The following is a 23,495-nucleotide window of genomic DNA, read 5'->3' on the forward strand; positions in this document are numbered from 1 at the left end:
AGTTTGCTTTAGCCTGGCAGGATGGGAGGGAGGTTGAGGAGTGAAGGAGCCAGTGCCCCAGCGGGCTGATGGTGGCCCAGGCAGTGGGCTGGGGTCGGGGAGGCTGCTGGCTGTCCTCTGCACACCCATACTGGAGGTGCTGGGTGTGCAGGATGTGCCGAGCGGTTAATTACCCCCTTCTCCTGTGGAAATCCGGCTTTCCCAACGGTGCTGCTGCTGCCAGGCGTGTGGCTGTGCCAGCGGGACGCTGCAGAGCACCCACGACCTGCAGCTCCTCGGGGAGCGGTGCCGTCGTTGTGCCAGCTCACCCCCGCCAGCAGGGATCCTGCCCGCTCCCAGAGCCTGGCCAGGGCACTCCAAGAGCAGCCAGGCTTCCAACTTGTGGCAGCTTGGATCTGGGAGGAACCCTGATCCATTCGGGATTTTAGTGGGCAGAAGCCCAGTGCCAGGCAGTGTGCCTTGGACAGATACCGTGGCCCTTTTCTGTGGGAAACTAAACTCAGCCCCCAGGCTCCTGATGTCAGTTTGTAGGAGGCGTTTGGCCCTCCAAGGGCTGCCAGGGTTCCAAAACGTAGCAGCTTGGATCCACCCGTGGCTCTGCAGGTAAGGGGCACCCTACCCACGCTCACACTGAGGGTCCAGCCCCCTTGGGAGGTGTGGGGACCTCGTCTGGCTGCACCCTCAGCCCTCGTGATCCATGCCATGCCCAGAGGATGTGGGATGTAGGGTCCAGCCAGAGGCTGCCTGTGCTTCTGTGGCAGATTTCAGCTTGAAAAAGGTTTTGCGGGCTGTGGCAGTGGGAGCTGGGCGCAGCTTGGGTCCCTGGTGCACCTGGCAGGTCCTGGCAGGTTCCCAGAGCATCCCAGTGCCATCCCCGCTGCTGTGGAAGGGAGGGCAGCCCCAGAGTGGTGGCAAAGCAGGAGCAGCTCTTCCTCCTCTGAGGATCCCAAGGCTCTGAGGAAGCAGCTCAGGTTTGCTGCTGTTGTGTCACAGCCCCGCGCGCCTCCGGGGCTTTGCTTCCTGGAGTGCGGCTGCCTTTGCAGCCAGTCGCCCTTCCCTTCCCCGAGCCTGGCATGACACAGATTTCCGGGCATCCGGCCGCCCTGGGGTCAGGCAGGGGTCAGGCCGGGCTGAGTGACCACCAGCCTCCCCGGGGCACACGGACACACCCCCATTGCCGTCCTCCCTGCTGTCCAGCACTGGGGGCTGCAATTCCCGTTGTCCCCTCAGTGTCCTGCCGGCTCTGCACCCCTGCAGGCCCCAGGCATCGCCCCTGCTCTTGGCACCAGGTGCCCACCCTGGGCAGGGCTGCTCAGGGCTCGGCTCCCGCCCCGGCCGCCCGCTGCCACTGACGCGGGGCACGGCAGGGTCGGGGGCTGTGCCTGGCAAAGCAGCACGAAGCAGGGAGGGATTTTGCCCCTGGATGCCCGGTTTCCAACCGTTCAGGGTTTGTCTTTTTTCCCTGCAGCCACAGGAGGTGGTTTTCCCTCTCTCTACAAGCAGGAGTTGATTCCCAAGCGACGCTCCGGTTTGGGGCTTGGAGAAGGTGGTCAAACAGAGCTGTAAGTGCATCGTTTGGGGATGTGTCTGACTGGGGGCAGCTGGTGAAGGTCACCCCTGGCCTTCCCTGCCCCCTGGGGTCCCGCCTGAAGCCCCAAGCCTGGGCTCTGCGTGGGCCTCTGCCACCTTCTGGCTGCTGGTCTTTGCTGGGAATCGGCGATCGGATGACACGGCCACTCGGGCACCTTGCCACAGCTGGACGCTCCTGTGCCCAGGGTGTCCCTGCCCCTCTGGCTCCCAGTACTCCCAGCTGAGCCTCTTCCAGCAGCGGGAGGGCAGAGCTGCCCACGCAGGCGGGCTGGGCACGGCGATGTGCCGCCTGTCGTGCCTGCTGCAGCTCCTCTGCTTTCTCCCTTGGGAAGCAAACCAGTCGGACCGGTGGGCCAGGACCGGTGCCCAGCCTCGCTGCGGTGAGGCAGCTGTGTCACCGGGACACGAGGGGACAGGCAGGACGTGCCAGGCTCCAGCACAGACAGGGCACAGAGCAGCAGCCTCCAGCCCGGGATAACCCGGAGCAGCTCCTGCGGCACCACACCGGGACATGGACCCCCGGCCAGGTGAGTGGGCGGCCTTTCCCCCGACACTGGGGCACGGGTGAGATGTTCACGGCACAGGCAGTGCTTTGGTGACCTTTTCCCCCTCTGCCCACGAGCTGGGGCTGGCGTGGCTCTGCCCGAGCAGCGCTGCTCAGAGCCATCCCCTGGGATCTGGGATGTGGGGATCTTTGCTCCCCAGGGTGCCGGGGCAGGGATGAATCCCACACGGGGCACGGGGCAGGGCCTGGGCACGACGCCGACGCCGTCAGCCTCCCACGGGCAGTGGGCGTGGGGACGGGGCAGTTTCGGCAGCCGGCTGATTCAGGGAGGCGGTTGCACCACGTTCCTCCTGCCCCGCAGCTCCTGCCGTGACTCACGGCTGCTGCAGCTCCTTGACCTCGCCCACACCGCGCTCCGGGGCTCCGGCTCGCCCCTGTCCCAGCAGAAACATCGGTCACCGCCGTGTCCTGCCAGGAGGACCCCGGGGAAGGGAAAGGAAGGGGCGGGGCAGCTCCTGCCCCTCGGCGAGCTGCGGCCGATGCTCCGCGGCCCCCGGCTCTTGGCGCATCCCATCAGGCGGAGCCGGTGCTGGGGCGTGCGGGACCTTGCGCACTGTGTAAACACCGTGACCACAGGGGAAGTGTTCTCACTCCGCTGGCATCTGCCTAAATTTAGCTGCTCTTAGGTCATCCCGTTCCGCTGTCTCCTGGCTGCCGGTGCAGCAGTGGATCCCGTCCCGGTGCCCTCCCCCGGCCGCGCTGCGGGGCAGTGCCCAAACTCCCCGTGCCCCCCCTGGCACAGCCCCGGCAGGGCTGTCAGCGCAGGAATCGGCGCTCAGCGGCTGTGCCGGGCACCCTGGTGTCCCCACAGTTCCGGGAGCATCGGTCGGTGCTGGTTTTTGCCGGACCCAGCCGGACGGAGGGGAGCATGGAGCGGTGCGGAGCCCGCAGAGGTCCCGCACGGCCCCGTCCGTGTCCCCGTCCCCGCCTGGAGGAGCGGCTGCTCGTCCTGACAAAAGCATCCTCTAGAGGGAACTGCCAGCCCAGAAATGGCTCCAGCGCCGCCAGGAAAGGAGCATCACCCCAGGAGGGCGTGAGCGAGGCCAGGAGTGGCGATACAGCACGGTCGGGGTGGCCACCTCCCTTCCCAGTGACCGTGCCACCTGCCAGCTCACCTGGGGACAGCGGCGGTGCCCGTCACGGGGCTTCGGGGGCAGCAAAAATCCCCGTGCCGCAGTGGTGGCAGCCCTGCCGGGTGCAGTCCCTGCCCGCCGTGGGGACAGCCCAGGCTGCAGGGTTGTACCCCGGCTCCGGGGTGTCCTGTCCCCTGCAGAGTCCCCAAGCTCCCAGAGGTTTCTGTCTGCAGAGCCCCCTCCTCCCTCTGCTTTCCAGGACAGGAGCCCATCAAGGTGATCGGGGTGGTCTTGGGCATCGGGCTGGCCCTGCTGATCCTGGCGAGTTTTGGCTACAGCTTCCTCCGGTGGTACCGGAGGGGCCACTCCCGGCGCCGTGAGTACGGGCAGGGGACAGAGGACAGGGCAGGGGACAGGGGACAGGGCAGGAGGGGCTCAGAGCGCGGGGCTGCAGGGACTGGCGTGTGGGGAACACGGAGATGGGGGGTGCAGGGGGGCTCTGGGCCAAGCTGGGGGCACTCTGAGCTGAGGAGGGAGATGCAGAGCGATGTCCTGGTGCTGTCCTGCTGCCTGTCCTGCCTGTCCCCAGCCTGCCACGCAGACTCACGGCAAAGCAAAGGCGGGTTCATGGCAGCACACGCCTCTGACAGCTCTCCCTCCTCTTCCTCCTGCCTCCCCAAGGGCCTGACTTTGTCTTCAACCTCTACCACTCGCGGTGAGTGATGCCCTGAGGGGACCAGGGGCACCCTTAGTGCAGTGCCGGCATGTCACACCCCGCTCCCCAGTCCCAAATCCACCCAGTTCTGCTGTTGGCTCTGGCGGGGGCTGGAGGGGGACAGGCGGCTCGGTGACCTCTCTGCTCTCCCTGCAGCGGGTTGGGGTCGGTGGCACTGGAGCTGGTGCCACCGTTCAGCATCAGCGGCTCGCTGGGCACCTCGGGCAGCGGCTACGAGCCCTTCCACAGCCAGGGGCCGTGAGGTGAGAGCAGGGCAGGTGGGCAGCAAGGACATCCCCTTGTCCCCCCGTCGCCCCCCGCTGCTGTGCCCCAAAGCCTCCGTGCTGCCTTGTAGCCCCTGGGCATTCCAGCTTTCCTCAGGACAGTCCCAAGGTTTTTCCAGCAAAGGTCCTGCCCGTGGCTGTGGGGTTTTAGAGGCTTTTCCTGAGCTCTGGTTTTGGTTTCTCCCCGCACAGGCTCTGGTTTGCGTTTCCTTCCCCGCTGTCCCTGGGACAGGACGTGTGGCCAGGGACAGAGGGATGTGGTTGGAGCCCGGGCGCTCTTCCTCTCGCTGCCTCTCACTCACAGCCCAACACCAACAGAAAAAGCAACCAAAACCGGCCGGGGGGAATTCCTCCCTTTTCACTTCTGCAAGAAACAGCCCCTGAATGTGCTGGACTTCAACTGAAATGGCAACAGCGCAGTTTCTGTTGCTAAAAAATCTTCACAGAATCGCAGAATCGTTGGGGTTGGAAGGGACCTCTGGAGACCACCTGGTCCAACCCCCACCCCCTGCCCAAGGTCACCCGGAGCAGGTGACACAGGAAGGCACCCAGGTGGGTTTGGAATGTCCCCAGAGAGGGAAACTCCACAGATTCCCTGGGCATCTCCTCCAGCTGCAGCCACAGGTGCACGGGAGGTGCCTGGGCCAGCACTGCTGCAGCCTCCCCTTGCTTGGGATGGAGGAAAAGGATGCAGGATTATCCCTTATCCCAGGATTCCTCAGCACTGATCCTGGAGAAAACGGCTCAGAGACCTCCCAGCCCCCTGTACACCCAGAGACCTGGCGCCAGACTGTTCCTTAGGGAACCAGCTGAGGAGGAGGGCCGGGAGCCCCAGAACTGGGTGTCTGGATTTGTGCAGCTGCGGAAAACGCTGTGAGGAAATGGGAAATCTGTCCCAGGCTTCCTCCTCCTTCTCCATCCAATATCTGCACCGACGTGGAAGTTGGTTCTCCGCACTGCCGGTGCAAGGAAACACCTCAGAAAGCCCCGGTGGAGTCCCTCCTGGTTTTTTAGTGGCTGTGGAAGTGCCTGGAGGCCGGGAGCAGCCCCGGGGAGATTCTGTGGCCATGGAGAGGGGCCCTGCTCGGCCAGGGGGGCTGGCGAGGCACGGGGGGCCTTGGGACCATTCGAGTGCAGGTTTTTCTCAGAAGAAAAATGAAGGAAAAGCCATGAGAGTCACCTACACCTGTGTGTAGGGAAACCAGTGAGGACAGAGTGGGATTTCCAGGGAGTCACAGGGACCATCTCCGCTCTCGGTTATCAAAGCTAAACCCCGTGGTCTGGGGCTGTCTGCTGGCTGAAAGGAGATCTCTGACTGCCCGTGGAGAGGGGGAAACAGCATTTCCTGGGGCCTGGGAGCCCGCTCGTGGTGAGCAGGATCCAGCAGAGCCCTGCAGACGCAGGATCCGGCCACGGGGCCTGACGTCAGCGGCGTTTAAAAGAAAAACAAAAAACCCCACGCTTTTGATGACTCTGTTTTCCAGAGGAAGCTGAAAAAAATAAAAAAGAAAGAAAAAAGCTCTCCCCCCCGAAATATGCAGAGGCAGAAGAGATGGGGCCGGTGGAGGGGCAGGAGGAGGCTCCCAGTGCCCCCCACATCCCTGTGGGATGCAGGGATGGGTCTCAGAGTGAGCGGTGCCAGGTGAGATGCAGGAGAAGGAAACACAGCAAGGGCCAGCCCCGTCCTCCTGCCTGCGCTGGAAAAGCTGAAAACAAAACCAAAACCCCTTCACCTGAGAAGCACATTCCCCAAGAAGGGTTCCTGCCAGCAGTTTTACTTCCCACCGTGAAGGTTCCTGGGAATGGAGTGACTTTTGGAAAAACTTCCCCGTGGCCTGGAAGGTGACCCAGGATGAGCTGTTCGGTCTCATCCTGTTTCCATTCTGATGACAGCCGCTCACAGCATCACAGAATGTGTTGGTTTGGAAAAGACCTCTGAGATCATCGAGCCCAACCTATGGCTGAGCACCACGTTGCTGAGCAGAGCCCTGGTTGTTGTCTTTCCTCCACCCCCGGGTCTGACTGTTTCTGCCCCTGTCCTTCCATCCACGGGATGTGCATCCCTGTGGAATCACTGGGAGCAGCCCTGCTCCTTTTCCCTGCTGCTCCTCTGGTGATTGCCCCCACAAATCCACCAGGGACAACCACCCAGGAAGTCAGGTGCGTGAGGAGCTCTCGGAGAGCTGCCTTGGTTCCCCCTTCTCCCAGCTGTGATGAGGAAATGCTCTTCCCCACGTGACGCAAAGGCACGTTGCCTCTTGCTGACGAGGAACGTCCAAATCTGGAAACAGAACGCTCAGCCTGGCCTTGGGAAAGGATGAACACACAAATGGACCGAATAAATAACAACACGTCCTTTCTGTATTTACAAATGAATGCAATAAATAACGCCTGCGTCCAACAGCGGCGGAACACAGACCATAGTGTGGGTAGGACTGCCCACGCTGGCTCGTGCTGGGCTCCTAGGTGCATCCCATACCCTGTCCCGGGGCTCTCCCAGCAGGGCTGGATGCTGAAGGGTCTCTGTAGGGTCAGGAAAGTCTCTCGGTCCATGGGCGTGAGGTCAGGCAGGGCAGCAGCCCCGTGCTGCCAGCAGCAGGGTGCTGATGTCAGGCTGACGTCTGCTCTCGGACTCTGTTGTGAAAGGTTGGGGCGGCATCACGAGCGTGGGCATCAGCAGGAGGAGCCCAGCTGGCCCAGGAAAGGGGGAAGTGGAAGCACAGGCTGCCCCAGGCCCCGAGGGTGGCCCTGCACCCCGTGCCGGGCTGCTGAGGAGGGCAGGAAAGGCAGAGGTGCCCTGGAGCGTGTCCTTGGTGGTCCAAGCCTGTCTCCCGTTAGCTGGAGCGGCCGGAGGGATGCGCTGGGGGCTGCCCACAGCAGGACTGGGGCCCAAGCAGCCCCACCAGGGGCTGAGCTGGTGCTCCTGGGCCACGGCTGGGCCTGGCACCGTGAACATTCAGGGTCGGGGGTAGCTTATCCAGTGGCAGACGAGGTAGTTGGGTCAAGTGCAGGGCTGGTGGCCCCCAGGGGACGGGTCACAGGCGGCTGTCCTTGCTGTCCCCGCTGAGCTGGCCCAGGGGCTTGATGGGAGGCGTGATCCAGCCGGAGCTGAGGCTGGAGACGAGCGGCAGCGTCCCCAGGAAGGCAGTGTTGCTGAAGATGTTCGGGTCAAAGGGATTTCTCAGATCAGGGCTGGCTTTGGAGGTCAGCGGAGAGCCCGGAGCTGCCCAGCTCAGCAGAGTGGGGGCTTGGGGCCCCACCTGGCCGGAGAAGTCCCAGGCAGGGGCTCCCCAGGGAGCGAGGTCCTGTGTGAGGGGATGCTCGGGAGAGGACTGCTTCAAATACCCTTTGGACACAGGCGGCCCGGAGCACTCCGTGTCCAGCACTGTGTCGGTGCTGCCCACGCCCTGCACGCACCCTGCACAGCCCGAGAGGGGCACTCCCCTGCCCGGGGCCTGCTCTGGCCCCACGGTGCCCTTGGACTGCTGCAGGTAGCCCCGGAACTCCACATCTTCCCGGCTGACGGCCGGGGAGAGCCCGGGCTCCCCTGGGCTGGCATTCCCGCTGCCAGAGGAGCAGCCAGGAGCAGGGCAGGGGCTCCCCAAGCCCACCCCACTGTCCTCAGCCGTGGGCAGCTGCTGCCTGTAGCCCTGCGGCTCGGGGCCCGCGGAGCCGCTCAGGGAGGAGGAGGAGGAGGGGATGTGCAGGCAGATGCCGCTGTCGGTGCTGGTGCCGCTGCTGTCCCTGCTCGCCGTGGGCCCCAGCAGGCACTGCTGGTCCTTGGGCCATGCTGGGAGCTTCCAGCCCTGCTGCAGGGGCGGAGGGGCAGTGCCGGTGCTGCCATCAGGGCTGCTGTCCAGCTGGGGCTCCTTCTGGCACAGGACGAGCTGCTGCATGGGGCCTGCATCCAGGCTGCCCGAGGACGGGGGCTCGTGCTCCACCCAGAGCGAGCTCTGCTTCATGAAGGACTTCTGGGAGGGAGAGGAAGAGGGGAGTGAGCTGTGCTGGTTGGTGCCTGCCTCCCCCAGCCCTCCCCAAGCCTGCAGCCTTTCTCCAGCCCCAAAGGGTGATGTGGCACTGTCCCCGCCTTACCAGGACAGACGGTGTCCTCACAGGTTTCCTGATGTAGGTACAGGCCAGCAGAGCCCCCAGGAGGCCCAGCAACAGCAGCGTGATGATGGAGGAGCCGAGGATGGCCGGGAGAAGCTCTGCGCTCCCTGCAAGAGAGGACGGGACCAGGTGAGGAGGGACGGGGGGATTCCTCAGTGCACGCAGCACCCAGAGGGTGCCCCGGCCTGGACCCCCACGCTCCCAGGGCCGGGAGGCTGGGGGGGTTTGCATCCCGTGATTCCCCCTCCCCTGGGCCCCACTCACTGTCCCTGTGGCCGGTGGTGACGCACTGCTCGTCGGTGCGCGTGGTGGGGACGGGCCTGTGCGCCAGGCTGGGCTCCACGCTCAGGCAGTACTCTGTCACCCAGAACAGCTCCCTGATGGTGAACTCCGGGCTCCTCTCCACCACTGTGAGCTGCAACAAACAACACGGGCTGGCACCTGAGAGCCCCCAGCTCCTGCTCTCCTCCCTCCTCATCCACTGTCCCCTGGGGTAAGTCCCCAGGGTGTGCTGTGGTACTGATGGCAGCAGCTAGATCCAAACTCCCCACAAAAGCCGGAAAACTCTGCTATAAAACACGCAGAGAAACCTCTCTGTGCTGCTGTGGCTGTGAGAAAGCTCAGCGTTTACTCCTACAGAAGGCCGTGCTTTAGCAATCCCTTTTCCCCCTTGAGCAGCGCCGTGTGGGACAGGTGGGGACAGCTCGAGAACAGCAGACTCCTCTCACCGTGTGGTTGTCCCGCGTCCTCCTGACGTACACGTGGTACCGGCTCATTTTCCTCTGGAAGTCACTGTCCGGCAGGGTGATGTTCCCGCAGCGCAGCAGCAGCTGCAGCCGCACCTGGATGGAGTTGCCCCTCACGGAGAGGCTCTGGCCCGCCAGGCGCAGGCCAGCTGGAAGCAAACCAGACACAACAGCAGGTCAGGGCTGTTTCCTGTTCACAGCTCTCAGCTTTCGCAGCCCCGGACAGAGGTGTGACTGTCCCACCCACCCTCGGGCTGTCCCGTCCCTCTGCGCAGCCCCCCTGGCCTCTGGGAACGTGAGCATCCCTGGATGGAAGGAAACATCCCTGCTCTCATTCATCCCGCCGTTCTTCCGCAGCAGTTTGGCACCCTGACCCCGCCAACCCCAGCAGAGGGTGGAGGCAGAGCCCAACCCACCTTCCTGTGGGGAGAAGGAGCCGGTCCTTTGCCAGGGGGACTTGTGGTGCCCGGACACGGCCCTGACCCGCGCATAGTAGCGCTGCTCCGCGCCCAGGGTGTAGTAGGTGAGGTCACAGGAGAGCTCCGAGGTCTTCCCGCACTCTGGGATGGCTGTCCAGGGGGTACTTGAGCCATAGCTGTGGGGAGAAGCACCAGGGGTGAGCAGAGAGCTGGAATCGGCCCCTGGGCAGGGCAGGACCCCGTGTTCCCGCTCTCTGTTACTCACACTTTGTACTCCACGTCGTAGCGGGCGTCGCTGGGGCAGCCGTGCCCCGGCTCCCACCTCAGCAGGTGCCGCGCCAGCTCCGCGGCGAAGCGCACGGCCCGGGGGCTCGGCAGCCCCTCACCTGCGGGGCACAGGGGAGCTCAGGGGGGTGCACAGCCCTGTCCCGCAGCCCCAGGGAGCCTCAGGACATCCCGCTGCAGCATCACCCCGTGATGGGCGAGATAACAGCGCTGACCACCCGCAGTGGGCAAGCCTCTGCCCGGATTTCTCTTTCCAGGATTTCCTCAGCCCCCTCTTCTCCTTCCTCTTTCTTTAGTGACAGCCCAGCTGAGGCGTCTCGGTGCTTTCCTGCCCCAAGAAAGGAGCTGTATTTGCATCCCCCCATCCCCTGCCATTCGCCACCAGCTCTGTTTGGACTCGGCTTTCCTGTTTTGCTCATCTGCTGCCTGGGTGAAACCAGACTTTTTCACACCTCCTGCCTGATCTCGGCGTTGTCACCCGGCAGAAAAGCCCCGCGGGCAGCATCTGCCGCCTTTCGCCTGCCGGTTTCCCCGGCAGCTGCTGCCTGCTGGAGTCACCCAGCCCGGCACTGTGTCCCAGCGGGGACGAGCGAGGCTGGTGCCCCTGGCTGAGCCCCTCGGCTCCCAACCAGCAGCGAAAGGTGGTGTGCCGGGAGCCCCGGCCCTGCCCTGCCCCAAAGCGCTGATCTGAGGGCTGAGCACACAGCAGAGCTGTCCAGGCTGCGGCTCCAACCTCGTCCCCCATCCCGAGGAACCCACCCGGGGCCGTGAGGCTCAGCCCCAGCCAGCGGGGAGGTGAAAAGCGGCACGGGAGACTCACCGTGTGTCAGGCGGGCAAGGAGCAGCGCCAGGCACAGCGCCAGGGCGGTGGCAGAGGGGGCCAGCATCCTCTCAGCATCCTCTCGGCATCCTCCGTGGCAGCGGGGCGAGCGCGGGGCCGGGCTGTGCCCCGGCGGGAGCTGAGCGCTCGTTTTTCCCCCGGGGGCTGGCTCAGTGACGTCTGGGAGGCGTTCGAACAGCGCAGGAAAGTCACTGAGCAGCCACTTCCACTTCTCTTCGTTGTCCACCCACTCACCCCCAGCCTGGGCTGGGCTTTTCCGACAGAGCTCGGAAGGAATAATTCTGGGAGCTTTTCTGAGCAAAGCCGGGCCGTGCTGAGAAAGGCGAGTACGAGTAAGCGATGTCTTTGCCTTTGGCTGCTTTGCTGTGAAATGAGGTGTTAAAAGCACAGCACAGGTGAGTGTTAGCACCGAGGGTGACCCGTCACGGGGGTTTTCCCGAGCACAGCGCCGCGTCCTGCGCTGCCAGCAGCTGAATCCAGCCAGGTTCTAACCAGCCCTGGAGCCGCAGGAGAGGGTTCTGGCTTTCCCTTCCTTTGGGCTCAGCCTCCTGCCTCAGCCTGCAATTCCCCCTTCTCCATTTCTGGGGCTGAGTGACAGCCTCTGGGCCATCCTGTGTCCCTCACACAGGGGTGACACTGGAAATTCGGTGTGACACAGGGCTGCCACTGCCCCCAGGGCTCTGGTAGCCCCCCAGGAATGTCCGTGATCCCGTGGCTGGGGGGTCTGGCCCCACGGCGATGTCCTGCCTGTCTGGTGATGCTGGGAGCTGAATCACCAGCCAGCAGACTGTGTGTGAGCGCTCTGCTTTGCCCCGGAGCTTGCTTGAGGGCTTTCCTGGGGCCCTCATGTGATGGAGAGTGATTTTCCCCCAAAAAGTGGAATTCCCCACTGGGGAATTAGTGGAAAGGACACAGATAAAAAGAGCAAGAGAAACCAAAAGTGCTCTGGACAGACTCAGAAAGCATCATGGTGGGCACAGACATGCAGGCTCCTCTTTGGAGGACCATCTTAGAGGCTTGCAGTGGGAGATTTCTCCTCTTTTCCCTGTCTTATCCTTCCTGATGAAGGCCAAGGGCTTCCACAAGCTCGCAGCCTGGCCAGAGCACCAGCAGCAGATCCCCTCCCTGCCCTGGGTTTGTCCCCATCCAGGGCAGCCCAGGTGATGTCCTGCTGCTCTGCTCTCAGCCCCTGAGTCAGATCTGGCAGCCGCTGAGCTGAGGAGTCCTGAGATGAAGCACAGCCAGTCCCACACAAAGCCACAGGCTGTGCTTTGTGTAAGGTAATGACAATTAAAAGCAACGGGACCAAAAGCCAGGGAAGTGGGAGTTCTGTGGAAAAGCCACGGTGGGGCTGTCCCTGCGGGTGACGCGGTTCAGAGGCTTGGGAGAAGTGGTTGGCAGTTTAGAGGAAAGCGAAAGAGGCTGAGGAGGAACGAGAGTTCTGCAGAATGCTTGGATGGAGAGGGGGACTCGGGCTGGCACCTGAGCCCTGCACGGAGGGCACGGCCGGTGCCACGGGAGAGGCTGGTGAGGGCACAGCGTGAGCTGGGGGTGATGTGGCTGGCCCTGAAATGCCTCCCTGTGGACACGCCGCAGAGATCCCAGCCCAGGAGCAGCTGGGTCTGTGCGTTTCGCTCCCTGCTGTCCCTCGGGAAGCTTTCCCAGCGTGACAGCAGGCTCAGACAGGTGCTCCTGCACGGAGCAGGGCAGGGATGGGGCCCGAGGGCTGGCTCTGCACTGCCCCACCGCAGGACAGAGCGGAGCACAGTGATCCTCATCCCAATTCCCTCCTGCCTGGGGCTTGGAGCGGCTCTCCTGGGCTGGTGGAGCCGGCTCTGGCTGTGTGTTTTAGCCCCTCTGTAATAGCTGGGAGGGCAGGGAGGGCGCAGGGAGGGCTCACAGCAGCGCTACCAGCAGGAAAGGTGAGGATTTCACCTGGGAGCTGTGTGCAGGCTGACATTTACCATCGGGCTGCTGGGGTCGAGCCACACACGCTGTTCTCTGGAACCTGCTCTCTGTAGGTGGCTCTGCAGCAAGCAATGAACAATTCCTGGAGCTGTTTTCGAGAATCCCTTTCGGAAGTGGGCGCAGCATCTGGAGGGGGCACAGCTGGCTCAGGGCTGTCAAGCTCAGTGCTTGGCCACCCCTGGCACTCAGCAGGCACAGCCTGCAGAGGCACAAAGAACACACAAAACACCCCCAAACCCGCTCCTGCCTGTGAAAACTAGAGAGGAATGCGCTGTGCAGTGAGGGCTGGCTCAGAACCCCTCAGTGAGCTGGGGGCTCAGAGGGATCCAGCCTCAAAAGGGAGGGGTTTTCCACAGGGCTCCTCCAAGCTGGGATGTCCCTGCCTGTCTCCTGCCCTTCTGATGAGCAGGTGTGGGTGGGGAGCTGGGTGAATAAGGGACTTCCACTGTGAATAATGCCAGGAGAAGTGCGTGGCACCGAGGGTCATGGGTCTGGCTATCAGAAAGCGCAGGATGAAGCTTGGCCTTTCTCCTGTAATCTGCATATTTTCACCTGTTCCTACCCGAGTTCTTGGTTCAGCAGAGCATCCCCCAGGTTCTGCCTGCAGGGGAGGCAGGAGGCTGCTGGCAGCTCCTGGAAGAGGCACAGCTCCATCAGCAAAGGAATAAAAAGGCCTCTGGAGAAACTAGAGGGGAAATGCATTTAATTTCCTTTGGAACAGGGAATTCTTGGCTTCTGGGTTACACCAGCGAGGTTCTCCTGGGGCTGAGCAGAGCTGTGCATCCCCTCCTCTGCAGGGCAGGAGAGGTGCGGCTGAGTGAGTGGGGGGCACAGAGGGGAGGAAGGGGGATTGGGTGTGCAGGCAGCCAGGAGAGCAGCGGATCCCCAGGGACGCTGCCGTTCCCTGGGGCCGGGTGTCACCCGCTCGCAGATCCCCAGGGCCCCGCTGGCCCTGCCCCGCATCCCCGGGCCGGCCGGCACGGGGCAGGTGTTTTGAAGGCTGCGCCCGGAGCAGTTGGGAAACCGGCGGCGCTGGAGCCGGGCGGCAGGTCCGACAGGTTTGCTCCCGGCGCTGGCACTGACGTACGAGCCCGCTCGCCAAACACCTCCTGCCCCGGCCCCGCGGAGCTGGCTCTGCTCGGCACCGCGCTGCTGGCATGGCCGTGCCGCAGCTCTGAGCCCAGCCCAGCCGCGATCCCGGCCCATGGACGGCAAAACCTCCCCGGTAAGTGCGGGCGGCTCCGGGGCTCGATGGACCCGCTCCCCTCGGGGCTTGGTGGAGGGAGAGGTCTCTCCCTCCTGCTCTCCGGGGTGTTCCTTCACAGCGGCCGGAGGGAGAAGGAGCCGGGGGAGCTGCCTGAGGAGCTGCTGCCTCCGGCAGCCCTTGGAGCACGGAGGGAGGGCAGCCAGCATCATCCCCGGTGCCTGCCCTGTGCTGGCAGAGGTGTCGAGGCTCTCGGTCGCTTTGCCACGCTGGAGCTGTGAACTGAGGGGACCAGTCGGTGTTGTCAGAGGGGTCTGGTGGTGCTTGGCACGTTCCTGATCCCTCGGGCACTTGGCAGCAGCTCTGCGCTGGTGGGCACAGCCCCGCTGCTCCCCTCGCCTGCTCTCCAAGCAGTTTTCCCTGCGCCCTTTCACGGCTGGGCTGACTGGGACCTGCTCAGCCCTGGATGTGGGGCTCTGCTGAGCATCCTGTCATGAGGAAAACATCCATCCCGCCTGGGCACCGGGCGAGGCAGCGAGTAATTACCGTGCTGAGCAGCGCCGGCCGTGCCAGCGACATCCGGAACAAAGGCGGCGGTGACGGCGTGGATGGAGCTCCAGGGGAGGCAGAGCCAGCCCTGACACCCCTGCCTGCCCCTTGGCGTGGGGGTGCCGGCCAGGAGAGGGGGCACAGTGAGCTCGTGCTGGCTGTTGGCTGGCTCTGAGGAGATGCAGAGTGGTGCCAGCTCTGCATGACCCCAAAGCAGAGCGGCATCACTGCACCTTGGGGACAGTGGGGCAGGAACCGGCATGGTCACATGCAGGGACAATTGCCCAATTCTGGACAGCCCCACTGGGCCACCTTGGCCTTGTCACTTGGGTTAAATGGGCCATCAGGGGTGGCAGGAGCCACCCTTGGCTCTGCAAAGGCAGCAGCATCCTTTTGTCTTTCCAGGCCTCTGTTTGCCCCTCTGTGGGGTGAGGGGAGCAGTGGTTTCTCAGCCCCCAGAACATTTTGGGGTGCGTGCCCAAAGGCTGCTCACAGTGGCATAGGGTGATGACCTGGCCCTGGCCACATCGGGCTGGCTCAGTCGATACTCTGTCACCTGCACTTGCAAAGTGACGCTGGCTGATTTGGGGTTTCACTTTGCTGTGTGTATCAGGGTCTGGGCAGTGTCCTCTCTCCCTGTTCTGCTGCTGGGATCTGTCCCCTCCCAGGCAGGCCCCACTCAGCAGTGGCACTTGAGCAGGATATTGTCACCCAGAGGGAGCAGGGGCTCCCACAGGCTGGCCACATCTTTGTCCCTGGCGAGGACAATGTCTCCGTTGTGTGCTGGCTGAGCTGCTCTGCGCAGACAATCGGTGCTTCACAAGCAGGTGAAGGAGTTCCCAGCCTGGACACGGGGCTGTGAGCAGCTGGAGCCGTGCTGAGGATGCGTGGCCGAGCTCATCTGGGGAGGAGGATCTGAGGCAGCTCCTTCCAGCTTATTTAAGCCAGGCTGTTTCCCTCTTTCCTGTCTCGATGCTCTGGATTTTGGGGAGTTCCTGTGTCCTTCTGCTCCTCCAGGATGCAACTGGGCCCCGTGTCTGGTTGCAACACCCAGGTGTTCCCTGGCTTCCGCTTCCCCTCCCACTCCGAAACTGCGGGTGAGTGCTGGCCGGTTTCCCTGGATGCTGAGCCTCCAGCCCAGCCTGGATTACCTTTCCCCTGGTGATTGTCCTCTGCTGCCATGGGTTCGGGGCCTTCCCTCCACAGCAGGGTGTGGAGCTGCGGGCCAGTGCACGTGACAGCTCAGGGCGCAGAGGGGACAGGCACCTCAGTGCTGCTGCCCTTGCTTTGGGTGCCTTGCCCGGCAGGGGCAGGGAGTGGGGTGGCGTCTGCACTCCTGACGGCCTCAGCAGAGAGCTCCTGTTGCAGACAGGCAGTGTCCATGGTCTGCAAGGTGAGCAAAGCTGGCCAGGAGTCCCTGAGTGTCCCCAGTGTCCCTCCTGGGCATCCCATGAAAGAAAGCCCTCCGTGCCACAGGCAGGGGCTGGCCGTGCCCCTCTCCCCACAGCTGCCTCTGGCATGGGGCGCTCCTGTGGCTGCTGGAGCATTTGCAGAGAGGCTGCTGGGGAAAGGGCTCAAACCGCAGCGACACGTGTGATCCGGGCTGGGCTCTGCCTCTGACTTTTACTCAAAAGCCAGCCAAGGATGAGTAAAGGTTTTGTGGGCAGGAGCCGTCGCTTGCTCAGTGGGGTCACGCACTCTCCTCTACAGAAACATCTCTGCAAAACCACCTCTTGTTTTCTCTGCTGCTTACCAGTGGCAAGAGCTCTGATACCTTCTCTGGCAGGCCCCCCAAATTATTTAGACTTTAGACTTTTAAGGAAATAAGTCGCTGAAAGTTCTTTCACCTGGGTGTGAGTAAGGGCATGTGCTTCCTGCTGAGGAGCGCTCAGAGCGGTCTGAGCTACGGCATGTTTTGGTGTTAATTTGATATATTTGCACACTGGAGGTGGGAGTGCTGTGGCATCCAGCATCGCTGGCTCCCTGGGGAAGCCAGGCTGCGTTTTCCCTCTGTGCTGGAGCGGTTTCTCCTTTGGAGCACTGTAGTTCTGCTGCTCTGATAAGCAAAGGGTTACAGCCACTGCAGGGCGAGATGTGACACATCAGATGTGTGGAGATAGCACACAAATGTCAGGGGAAAAGGGCATTTACAAAAACCTCATTTCTAAGAAGGCAGGAGAAATTCTTTTCCCAGGAAGGGCTCCTGGCATCCCCACACTGCTTTGCTCAGGACCTGCCACAGCTCTGGCTGTCATGGACAGCGGGCACTGGGGGTACCCAGGGGTGCCCCATGGTGTGGGAGTGTGAGAACTGAAACCCCATCGCTGTTGGGACTGCTCAGGCTCTTGGGGGCACCCTCCAGCCCTCAGGGAGAAAACTGAGGTGCTCTCCTGGGCTCCCTGCACCTTTGGGAGAAGGCAGGGGCTGCAGCACTGCTGAGAAATCCGGGCACAGGGAAACCTGGAGCAGATCCAGGCTTGTTCCTGCAGCCTGGCGGGGAAGGGGTGAGAGTGGGGCCGATGCAGTGAAACAGAAAGTGCCTCTCTCCGCTCCTCCCCGTGCGCAGGAGCCCGGGGAGCTCATGCGAGTGGGGAGGTGGCTCCCCGTGGCCGGGGGACATCAGCGGCGCCTGCGCCAAGGGCCCGCGGGGGTGGCAGGAGGTCTGTGCCGGGGGGTAGCCCCGCACACGCCGCTGCTGGCCAGGGCGGGTGGCCCGGCCGCTCCCGGAGCCCGGGGTGCTGTGGCCGCCGGCTCGGCGGGGATGAGCTCGGCAGGCAGAGCCCGAGCAGCGCGGGTGTGTCCGCGCTGTGTCCGCGCTGTGTCCGCCCGGCGCTGAGCCGCGCTCGGACCCCGCGCAGGACGCGCGGCCGTGACTCACGGATAATGCCCAGGAAGTGACAGCAGCGCACAGAGCCGGGGCACAGCCGCGTTCGCACTGCACCAGTCCCGGCAGCCTCCCGAGCTGCTCATTAGGGCTCCCGGTTCCCGGCAGGAAACGCCAGGGGACAGAAAACCCGGCTGGAGGGGCGAGGGCGCTGGCAGCTGTGCCCCTGCTGTGCCCGCGTCCCCGTCCCGCCCGCTCCAGAGCTGCGCTCCAGCCCCAGCGTTCTTCGCTGGCTCGGCAGGGACAGGGATGATTTCTGGTCATGGAGAAAGGTCATCTCCAGGAGTGCAGGGCCGAAATTCGGAGACAGGCTCACGGAGGGATGTGTTGGAGCCCGTCTCTGGGTGGCAGGTGGTCCCTGCAGGGTGGTGGCTCCACTTCTCCCCGGGTTCCCCTTCGGAAGTGCCGCTACAGAAGCCCAGAAGGGTTTGGGTGGAAAGGGACTGAAAGCGCACCCAGGTCCAGCCCCCTTCCACAGACAGGGACCCCTTCCACTGGACCAGGTTGCTCCAAGCCCCATCCATCCTATAAAAGGTAGAGGAAGCAGCATTTATTTGGGGATTTGTTCGCAGGTCCTCTCTGGAGGAAAATGAGAAGCTCTGGCTTCTGTCACCAAAGGAGCATTTGGAAGAATGTATTTTAAGGGAAGGAAACAGATACATATCCTTTGTGAATTCATGGATCAGGAGTGACACAACTGCAGAGCAGCATTCCAGGGTGCAGGACGTTTCAGGGCTTGGAAAACACCGATTATTAAGTATTACTAAATGACAGCTGGAAATTGCACTGTATTTTTCAAATGGCTAATTAAGGATAGATGCATAAATTGGGGCACTGGCCCCGTGGAACTGGGCCACAGCGTGGATGTCACGATGCCAAATACCCGGCTGATTGCTGGGCCGGCAGTGGCGGATTTGGGATCTTCTGCTGCCTGAAGGGGAAAGAACCCAGTGACAAGGAGGTTTTTTGGCTGTCCTGTGTGGGATATGGCTCAGGTTCTGGCACAGAGAGAAGCACTGAGGCTCCATGAGGCTCATGGTTCTGTGAGGAGCAGGCTCGCTGTGGTGCCAGGGGGGCTCAGCTCCGTCTCTGTGCTGCTCTCACCTTCACAGCTGGCAGGGCGGCAGCTGGGGGTCTCTGGTGGGCAGCAGCGGCTGCTGGTGACAGTCCCCTCTGCCCACAGACCACTGCCTCGCCCAGCAGTGTCCCCCCCGGCCTCCTCCATGTCTCCAAGGTCAGCAGCATCTTCGGCGCCCGACCACCGCAACCTCGAGAGAACGTCCTGGGCATCAGCTTCAAACCCTACAGCCCCGAGTCCGGCCCGGCCCCGAGCCCCTGCTCAGCCTGTGAGAGCTCACGTAAGGATGGCTGATCCATGGCCCGGGTCCCTCTCAGGATGGAGGGAGACAGGGATGTCACAGACAGCCACTGGCCGGTGATTCCCTGGGGTGTGAGGGGCGTGGGGGCAAGGGAGGGGACAGTGACCCCAGGGCAGGTTGGGGTGGGCATGGCCCTGCTCCCCCACAGCCCAGAAGTGAGCAGCAGGGTCTGGGTGCCCTGAGGAGGCCGCTGCCCCCTGACCCTGTCTCTGCCCTGCTGCCAGGATCCTCCATGTTCAGAGCTCCCTGCATGAGCCAGCGGCGGCTTGCGCTCATCTTCTGCGTCTCCGTCCTCATCGTGCTGCTCATCGCCCTCATCCTGCTGTGTGAGTGGGGTCCCAGCCCGGGGCGGCTCCAGGCTCCTGGAGGGTCAGAAGAGACTGGGGATACCCACACTGGGACGTGCCAGAGGGAAACCCCTGGCCCAGAGACAGGGATGTGCTCTTCCCATTCCCTGAGTGTTCCTGACATCTGGTGGAGGGACAGGAGCTGGGGCGAGGAGAAACGGAGATCTGCTGCCTGGGCTGGTGGCAGTATCTGGGGGCTGGGGCTGCAGTGCGCTCTCCTTCTGCTGGGCTTACTCTGCTGGGCAGCAGGGCACCAGCAGCACCCACAGCTGCCCTCCCCAAGACAAATCGGGGTCCGTAGGCAGAACAGGCACAGCCACCGGGGAATCCCTTTAATCCTGGTCACATCCAGCTGCCACTCTCCAGCCGGTGGGCTTGGAGCACTCACAGGCTGAATGTACCTCCTGCAGGTGAAGAGAGAGGGGCTTGCAGCAGCTGGGCAGCACAGGGGGTGCTCAGGGTGGCCAGTCCTCCCCCAGCCCTGTGTCCAGCAGCTCCTCACTCTTGGCTCAAACACACCTCACGCTCACATCCAGTGACTGGGAATGCTCCTGTGCCCGGCACGCCTCCAGACGCCCACCCAGGTGGGTCACAGCCCTTCACCCGTGGCCAGCCCTGGCCTCAGCGTGGTGTTCTCCTGCTTCCAGTCATGTTCTGGCGGTCGCAGACTGGCATCCTGTACAAGGAACCAGCGGAGAGCTGCAAGGACAGCGCCGTGCGCTGCGACGGCGTCGTCGACTGCTCCCAGAGGAGCGACGAGCTGGGCTGCGGTGAGGCACCGGGAGCTGGGATGGTGGGATGAGGGGAGCCCCGGGAGCACCCCTGACCCTCCTGCTCCGTCCCACAGTGCGCTTCTCATCCGAGGAGTCCTTGCTCCACGTCTACTCCAGCACCGAGAACCAGTGGCTGCCGGTGTGCAGCAGTGACTGGGACGAGTCCTTCTCCAGGAAAACCTGCCGGCAGCTGGGATTTCAGAAGTAATTCCTGGAGGATGGGTTGTTCTACTCGGGTGCCGGGCCCTGCCAGACCCCTGCCCCGAGGGTGTGCAGGGTCTGCTGTGCTGTTCCCCCCGGCATTGTGTTTTCCCGCTGGAAGGCGGCATGTCCAGCGCTGCTCTGGACATAATGCAGGGACCAAGAGGTCAGTGCCCGCATGGGGGGACCCTCACTGCCTGTACTCTCCCCTCGCAGTGCGTCACAGACCGAGTACATCCCCCTGCACGTCCCTGGCAAGAGCCTCACGGTGGCGGATGAGCGAGAGACCATCCAGCAGAGCCTCAACAGGTACCAGGGTCGCCTCCTGCCCCGGCCCTGCCCTGTGCCGCAGGAATGGGGCTGAGGCTGGGTGTCCCTCCTCTCTCCTGCAGCTCCCAGTGTCTCACGGGAAAGTACGTCTCCCTGCGATGCACAAGTAAGGAGCTGGCTGGGCCCCAGCCGAGGGTGGGCCCCCTTTTCAGAGGTTTGGCAGCGCTTTCCCCCCTTCTCGGCACAGGCTTGGGCAAATGGGACATCTTCCAGCCAATCTTCTGGGTGACAGAAAACGACCGGCACTGAAACAAGTGCGGTGCCTGTGGGTGGTGGGGGTGTCGTGCGTGTCCCCCTCCACGCTCCCCTTCCCCCGAGCCTTTCTCCCAGCCCTGCTCTCCCCCCCCAGCCTGCGGGCAGAGGATTTCTGGCCGGATCATCGGCGGGAAGGAGACCTCTGTGAACAAATGGCCCTGGCAGGTCAGCGTGCAGTACGGGCCCATCCACATCTGCGGCGGCACCATCATCGACGCCCAGTGGGTGCTCACGGCTGCCCACTGCTTCTTCATGTGAGTGCTGCCGCCAGCCCGGGCACCGAGCCCGGCCCCGCAGCCCGGCTCTCACCCCTTGTGCCCATCTCACCCCGCCAGGAACAGCATGAAGATCCTGGATGACTGGAAGGTGTACGGAGGGGTGTCGGACCTGAAGCAGCCCATGGAGGGCATCCCCGTGTCCCAGGTCATCATCAACTCCAACTACAGCGACGACCACGACGACTACGACATCGCCCTCATGAAGCTCTCCAGGCCACTGACGCTCTCAGGTGAGGTCTCTCAGCTCACCTGGGCTTGGCTGGGTGGTGTTTGGGGCACAGGGAGATGGACAGGACCCAGAGGCCGCTCGGGTCCCCTGGGAGCCATGGGCCGTGTGGGGCTGCTGCCAGCTGGAGCATCCAACTCTGCTGTGGCCAGGAAGGGTCTGGCACCCGCAGCCAGCCCCACATGGGTCCGGGGAGACCCTGCTGGGATGGGCAGAGAGAGGAGCCTTTCCTGCGCCCCACGCCCCTCCCCGGCTGCGGGGCTGTGACCATTTCTCGCCCGTGACTCACCCCTCGCTGCCGTCCCGGCTCCTGCAGCCCAGGTGCGCCCCGCCTGCCTGCCCATGTACGGCCAGCGATTCCAGACCGGCCGGTCCTGCTTCATCACCGGCTTCGGGAAGACGAGGGAGAATGAAGGTGAGGGAGGACTGCGGCTGCCCGCAGGCGGCTCCTGCCCCCCAGCACAGCCCTGCTGCGGCCCGGCAGGGCTTTCCCGCAGGGATAACTCTGGGGATTGCCCTCCCGGCTGCGAGGCTCGGCAGAAATGAGACCTGTGAGAAGCACCCGCTTCCTCCCCGGCTGCGGAGGGGCCGGGAGCGGTGGGGGATGACGAGGCCCCCCCGGCCCCACAGCTCTTCCTGCCTTGCAGATAACACGTCCCCGAAGCTGCGGGAGGCAGAGGTGAAGCTGATCGACTACAAGATCTGCAACAGCGACAAGGTGTACGAGGGCTACCTGACCCCCCGCATGATGTGCGCCGGCTACCTGCAGGGAGGGAAGGACGCCTGCCAGGTGAGCTGGGGGCACAGCGGGGAGAGCTGCCCGATTTGGGGCACCCGCAGAGGGGCTTTTCCTGCCTCCCCCTCCTCACGGCTCTGCCCCTCTGAGCCAGGGTGACAGCGGAGGGCCCCTGGTCTGCGAGGACGATGGCCGCTGGTACGTGGCCGGGGTGACGAGCTGGGGGACAGGATGTGGCCAGAAGAACAAGCCCGGGGTGTACACACGCGTGACAAAGCTCCTCAGCTGGATATACAGCAAGATGGAGGTGAGGTGGCAGGGCCGTGCCCCGCAGGGTGGCCCTGGAGAGGGGCTGCACCCCCGGGCCAGCCCCTGACACCTCACCCTGCTCGTCTCTCTGTCCCTCGCAGAGCGAGAACGACTAAGAGCAGGATGGACACTCGCCTGGGCTGCGCCTCCCCAGCTAGCACGGGCCACTGCCCCAGGCTGCTGCCAGGGCACGACGGCACCAGCCAAGCCCCCGCCTCTCTCCGGACTGCCCCTGCAGCCAGGGACCTGTGGCTGCCCCAGAACTCTGCAAACTGCGCCTGCAAAGCGACCCTGCCCTCGCCCGGTGCCAGGGGTGACGTGGTGGTGGCTGGGCACGGCACCCGGCCAGGCCCGGGGGGACACAGCCCACGCCAGGTGCCGGCTGGGGGACACCCCCTGGCCCCGTGCCCCTGGCCCCTCTCCTGTAAATAGACCTGTCTGGACAGGGCGTGCGAGTGCTTCCTGGCAGGGCCCTGGCATACTCGGCTGCGCGGCGCTGCCGGCAGTGCCCGTGGAGAGGGAGCTCTGTCCTTCTGCCAGGTCACAGCTGTGCCACCTCAGGGCGCGCAGCGTGCGGCGGCCGCGTCCACGCTGCCCGCACCTCCGGCGCCACGCCGGCGGCTCTGTGGCGAAGGGGAGCCCCGAGGAGAGGATATTCCACCCTCTGGGAGGGGCGGCCGCTGCTCCCGTGTTTGCGGAGGGATTTAGGAAGTGCCTTTTACGGGGTGTCCCTCCCTGCGAGGCAAATGCCCGTTTGTTTATTTTTCCATGCCGTGGCTCCGGTCTGAGCCAGCGCTCCCTCCCGGGGCTGCAGCCGCTCCCAGGCTGCTCCGGGGAGGGCTTTGGGGCAGCTCTGCGCCCCGGGGTGGCTGCGGGAGGTGTGACAGAAGCCAGCGGCAGCCCAAGGCCAGGCTGGAGTGTGGCTCGGAGCAACCAGTGCCCAGAGTGAGGCAGCCCCGGGTCTCCCTGCTGCGAGCTCTGCGGTGCCCGAGCGCTGCTCCTGCCTGCAGGGATGGCACAGCCAGCCTGTCCTCACTGCCCACGCCCGAGCAGGGACACTTCTCCCTCGAGGAAACAAGCGCCTGCATCTCCTGGTGGATGCTGGTGCTCGCAAGGAGATCCCCAGGGTGAGCGGAGGCTGCCTGCTCCCCTCCCCAGCCCCGTGGTCAGCTGCAGGGGGGTCCTGTGGAGCCTGGCCACCCCGCACTCTTCTAATAAATGTTTTGGTAGTGCCCCACGTGGAGATGGCTCTTTGGGACGGGCTGGAAAGGAAGCAGCGATGCGCCCTGGGGATCGGGCACGTGGGGCTTGTGATGGAGTGGCCCCTCCTGCCCGTCACCCTCTGGCTGGGAGAAAAGGGATGGTTCAGGTTGCTCAGGTCCTGGGAACATCCCCTGGGCTCCCAGCACTGACCACTTCCCCTGGAGA

At 63.9% G+C, this 23,495-nt stretch overlaps 3 protein-coding genes across 4 annotated transcripts; 2 read left to right on the top strand and 1 right to left on the bottom strand.

Moving 5' to 3' along the window:
• The first annotated feature begins 1,429 nt into the window (after positions 1 to 1,429).
• SMIM35 (small integral membrane protein 35) lies at positions 1,430 to 6,602 on the top strand. 2 transcript variants are annotated; one of them, XM_040085065.2, is made up of 6 exons: positions 1,430 to 1,562; positions 1,923 to 2,117; positions 3,488 to 3,604; positions 3,910 to 3,943; positions 4,100 to 4,206; positions 4,420 to 6,602. In XM_040085065.2, exons 2-5 carry the CDS (start codon positions 2,102 to 2,104, stop codon positions 4,203 to 4,205), a joined length of 273 nt encoding a protein of 90 aa, XP_039940999.1. In that variant the 5' UTR covers positions 1,430 to 1,562; positions 1,923 to 2,101; the 3' UTR covers position 4,206; positions 4,420 to 6,602. The 2 variants fall into 2 exon arrangements, with proteins under 2 accessions (XP_039940999.1, XP_058279366.1); XM_058423383.1 differs by lacking the exons at positions 1,430 to 1,562; positions 1,923 to 2,117; positions 4,100 to 4,206; positions 4,420 to 6,602 and having other exon boundaries at positions 3,023 to 3,604; positions 3,910 to 3,929.
• IL10RA (interleukin 10 receptor subunit alpha) lies at positions 6,583 to 10,674 on the bottom strand. Its single transcript, XM_040084925.1, has 7 exons — positions 10,608 to 10,674; positions 9,768 to 9,888; positions 9,500 to 9,678; positions 9,066 to 9,232; positions 8,602 to 8,752; positions 8,320 to 8,444; positions 6,583 to 8,198 (listed from the first exon to the last, which is right to left on the bottom strand). Exons 1-7 carry the CDS (start codon positions 10,672 to 10,674, stop codon positions 7,263 to 7,265), a joined length of 1,746 nt encoding a protein of 581 aa, XP_039940859.1. The 3' UTR covers positions 6,583 to 7,262.
• Positions 10,675 to 13,800: 3,126 nt separating this feature from the next.
• TMPRSS13 (transmembrane serine protease 13) lies at positions 13,801 to 22,183 on the top strand. The gene is made up of 13 exons (XM_040084927.1): positions 13,801 to 13,821; positions 18,417 to 18,591; positions 18,837 to 18,938; positions 19,607 to 19,729; positions 19,807 to 19,936; positions 20,150 to 20,242; positions 20,326 to 20,369; positions 20,613 to 20,772; positions 20,854 to 21,026; positions 21,339 to 21,437; positions 21,670 to 21,812; positions 21,913 to 22,065; positions 22,169 to 22,183. The coding sequence occupies exons 1-13, from the start codon at positions 13,801 to 13,803 to the stop codon at positions 22,181 to 22,183; spliced, it is 1,431 nt and encodes a 476-aa protein (XP_039940861.1).
• The last annotated feature ends 1,312 nt before the right edge of the window (positions 22,184 to 23,495 follow it).

This window comes from Hirundo rustica, chromosome 23, assembly GCF_015227805.2.
Source record: "Hirundo rustica isolate bHirRus1 chromosome 23, bHirRus1.pri.v3, whole genome shotgun sequence".
NCBI classification, from domain to species: Eukaryota; Metazoa; Chordata; class Aves; order Passeriformes; family Hirundinidae; genus Hirundo; species Hirundo rustica.

Coding starts and splice junctions, on each gene's coding strand:
- SMIM35 (XM_058423383.1), top strand. CDS start 3,024: ATGGAGCGGTGCGGAGCCCGCAGAGGTCCCGCACGGCCCCGTCCGTGT.
- IL10RA (XM_040084925.1), bottom strand. CDS start 10,674: ATGCTGGCCCCCTCTGCCACCGCCCTGGCGCTGTGCCTGGCGCTGCTC. Junction 9,889..10,607: donor CCTTGCCCGCCTGACACACG/GTGAGTCTCCCG, acceptor TGTGCCCCGCAG/GTGAGGGGCTGCCGAGCCCC. Junction 8,445..8,601: donor CACCACCGGCCACAGGGACA/GTGAGTGGGGCC, acceptor CCTCTCTTGCAG/GGAGCGCAGAGCTTCTCCCG.
- TMPRSS13 (XM_040084927.1), top strand. CDS start 13,801: ATGGACGGCAAAACCTCCCCG. Junction 18,592..18,836: donor CTCAGCCTGTGAGAGCTCAC/GTAAGGATGGCT, acceptor CCCTGCTGCCAG/GATCCTCCATGTTCAGAGCT. Junction 20,243..20,325: donor ATCCAGCAGAGCCTCAACAG/GTACCAGGGTCG, acceptor TCTCTCCTGCAG/CTCCCAGTGTCTCACGGGAA.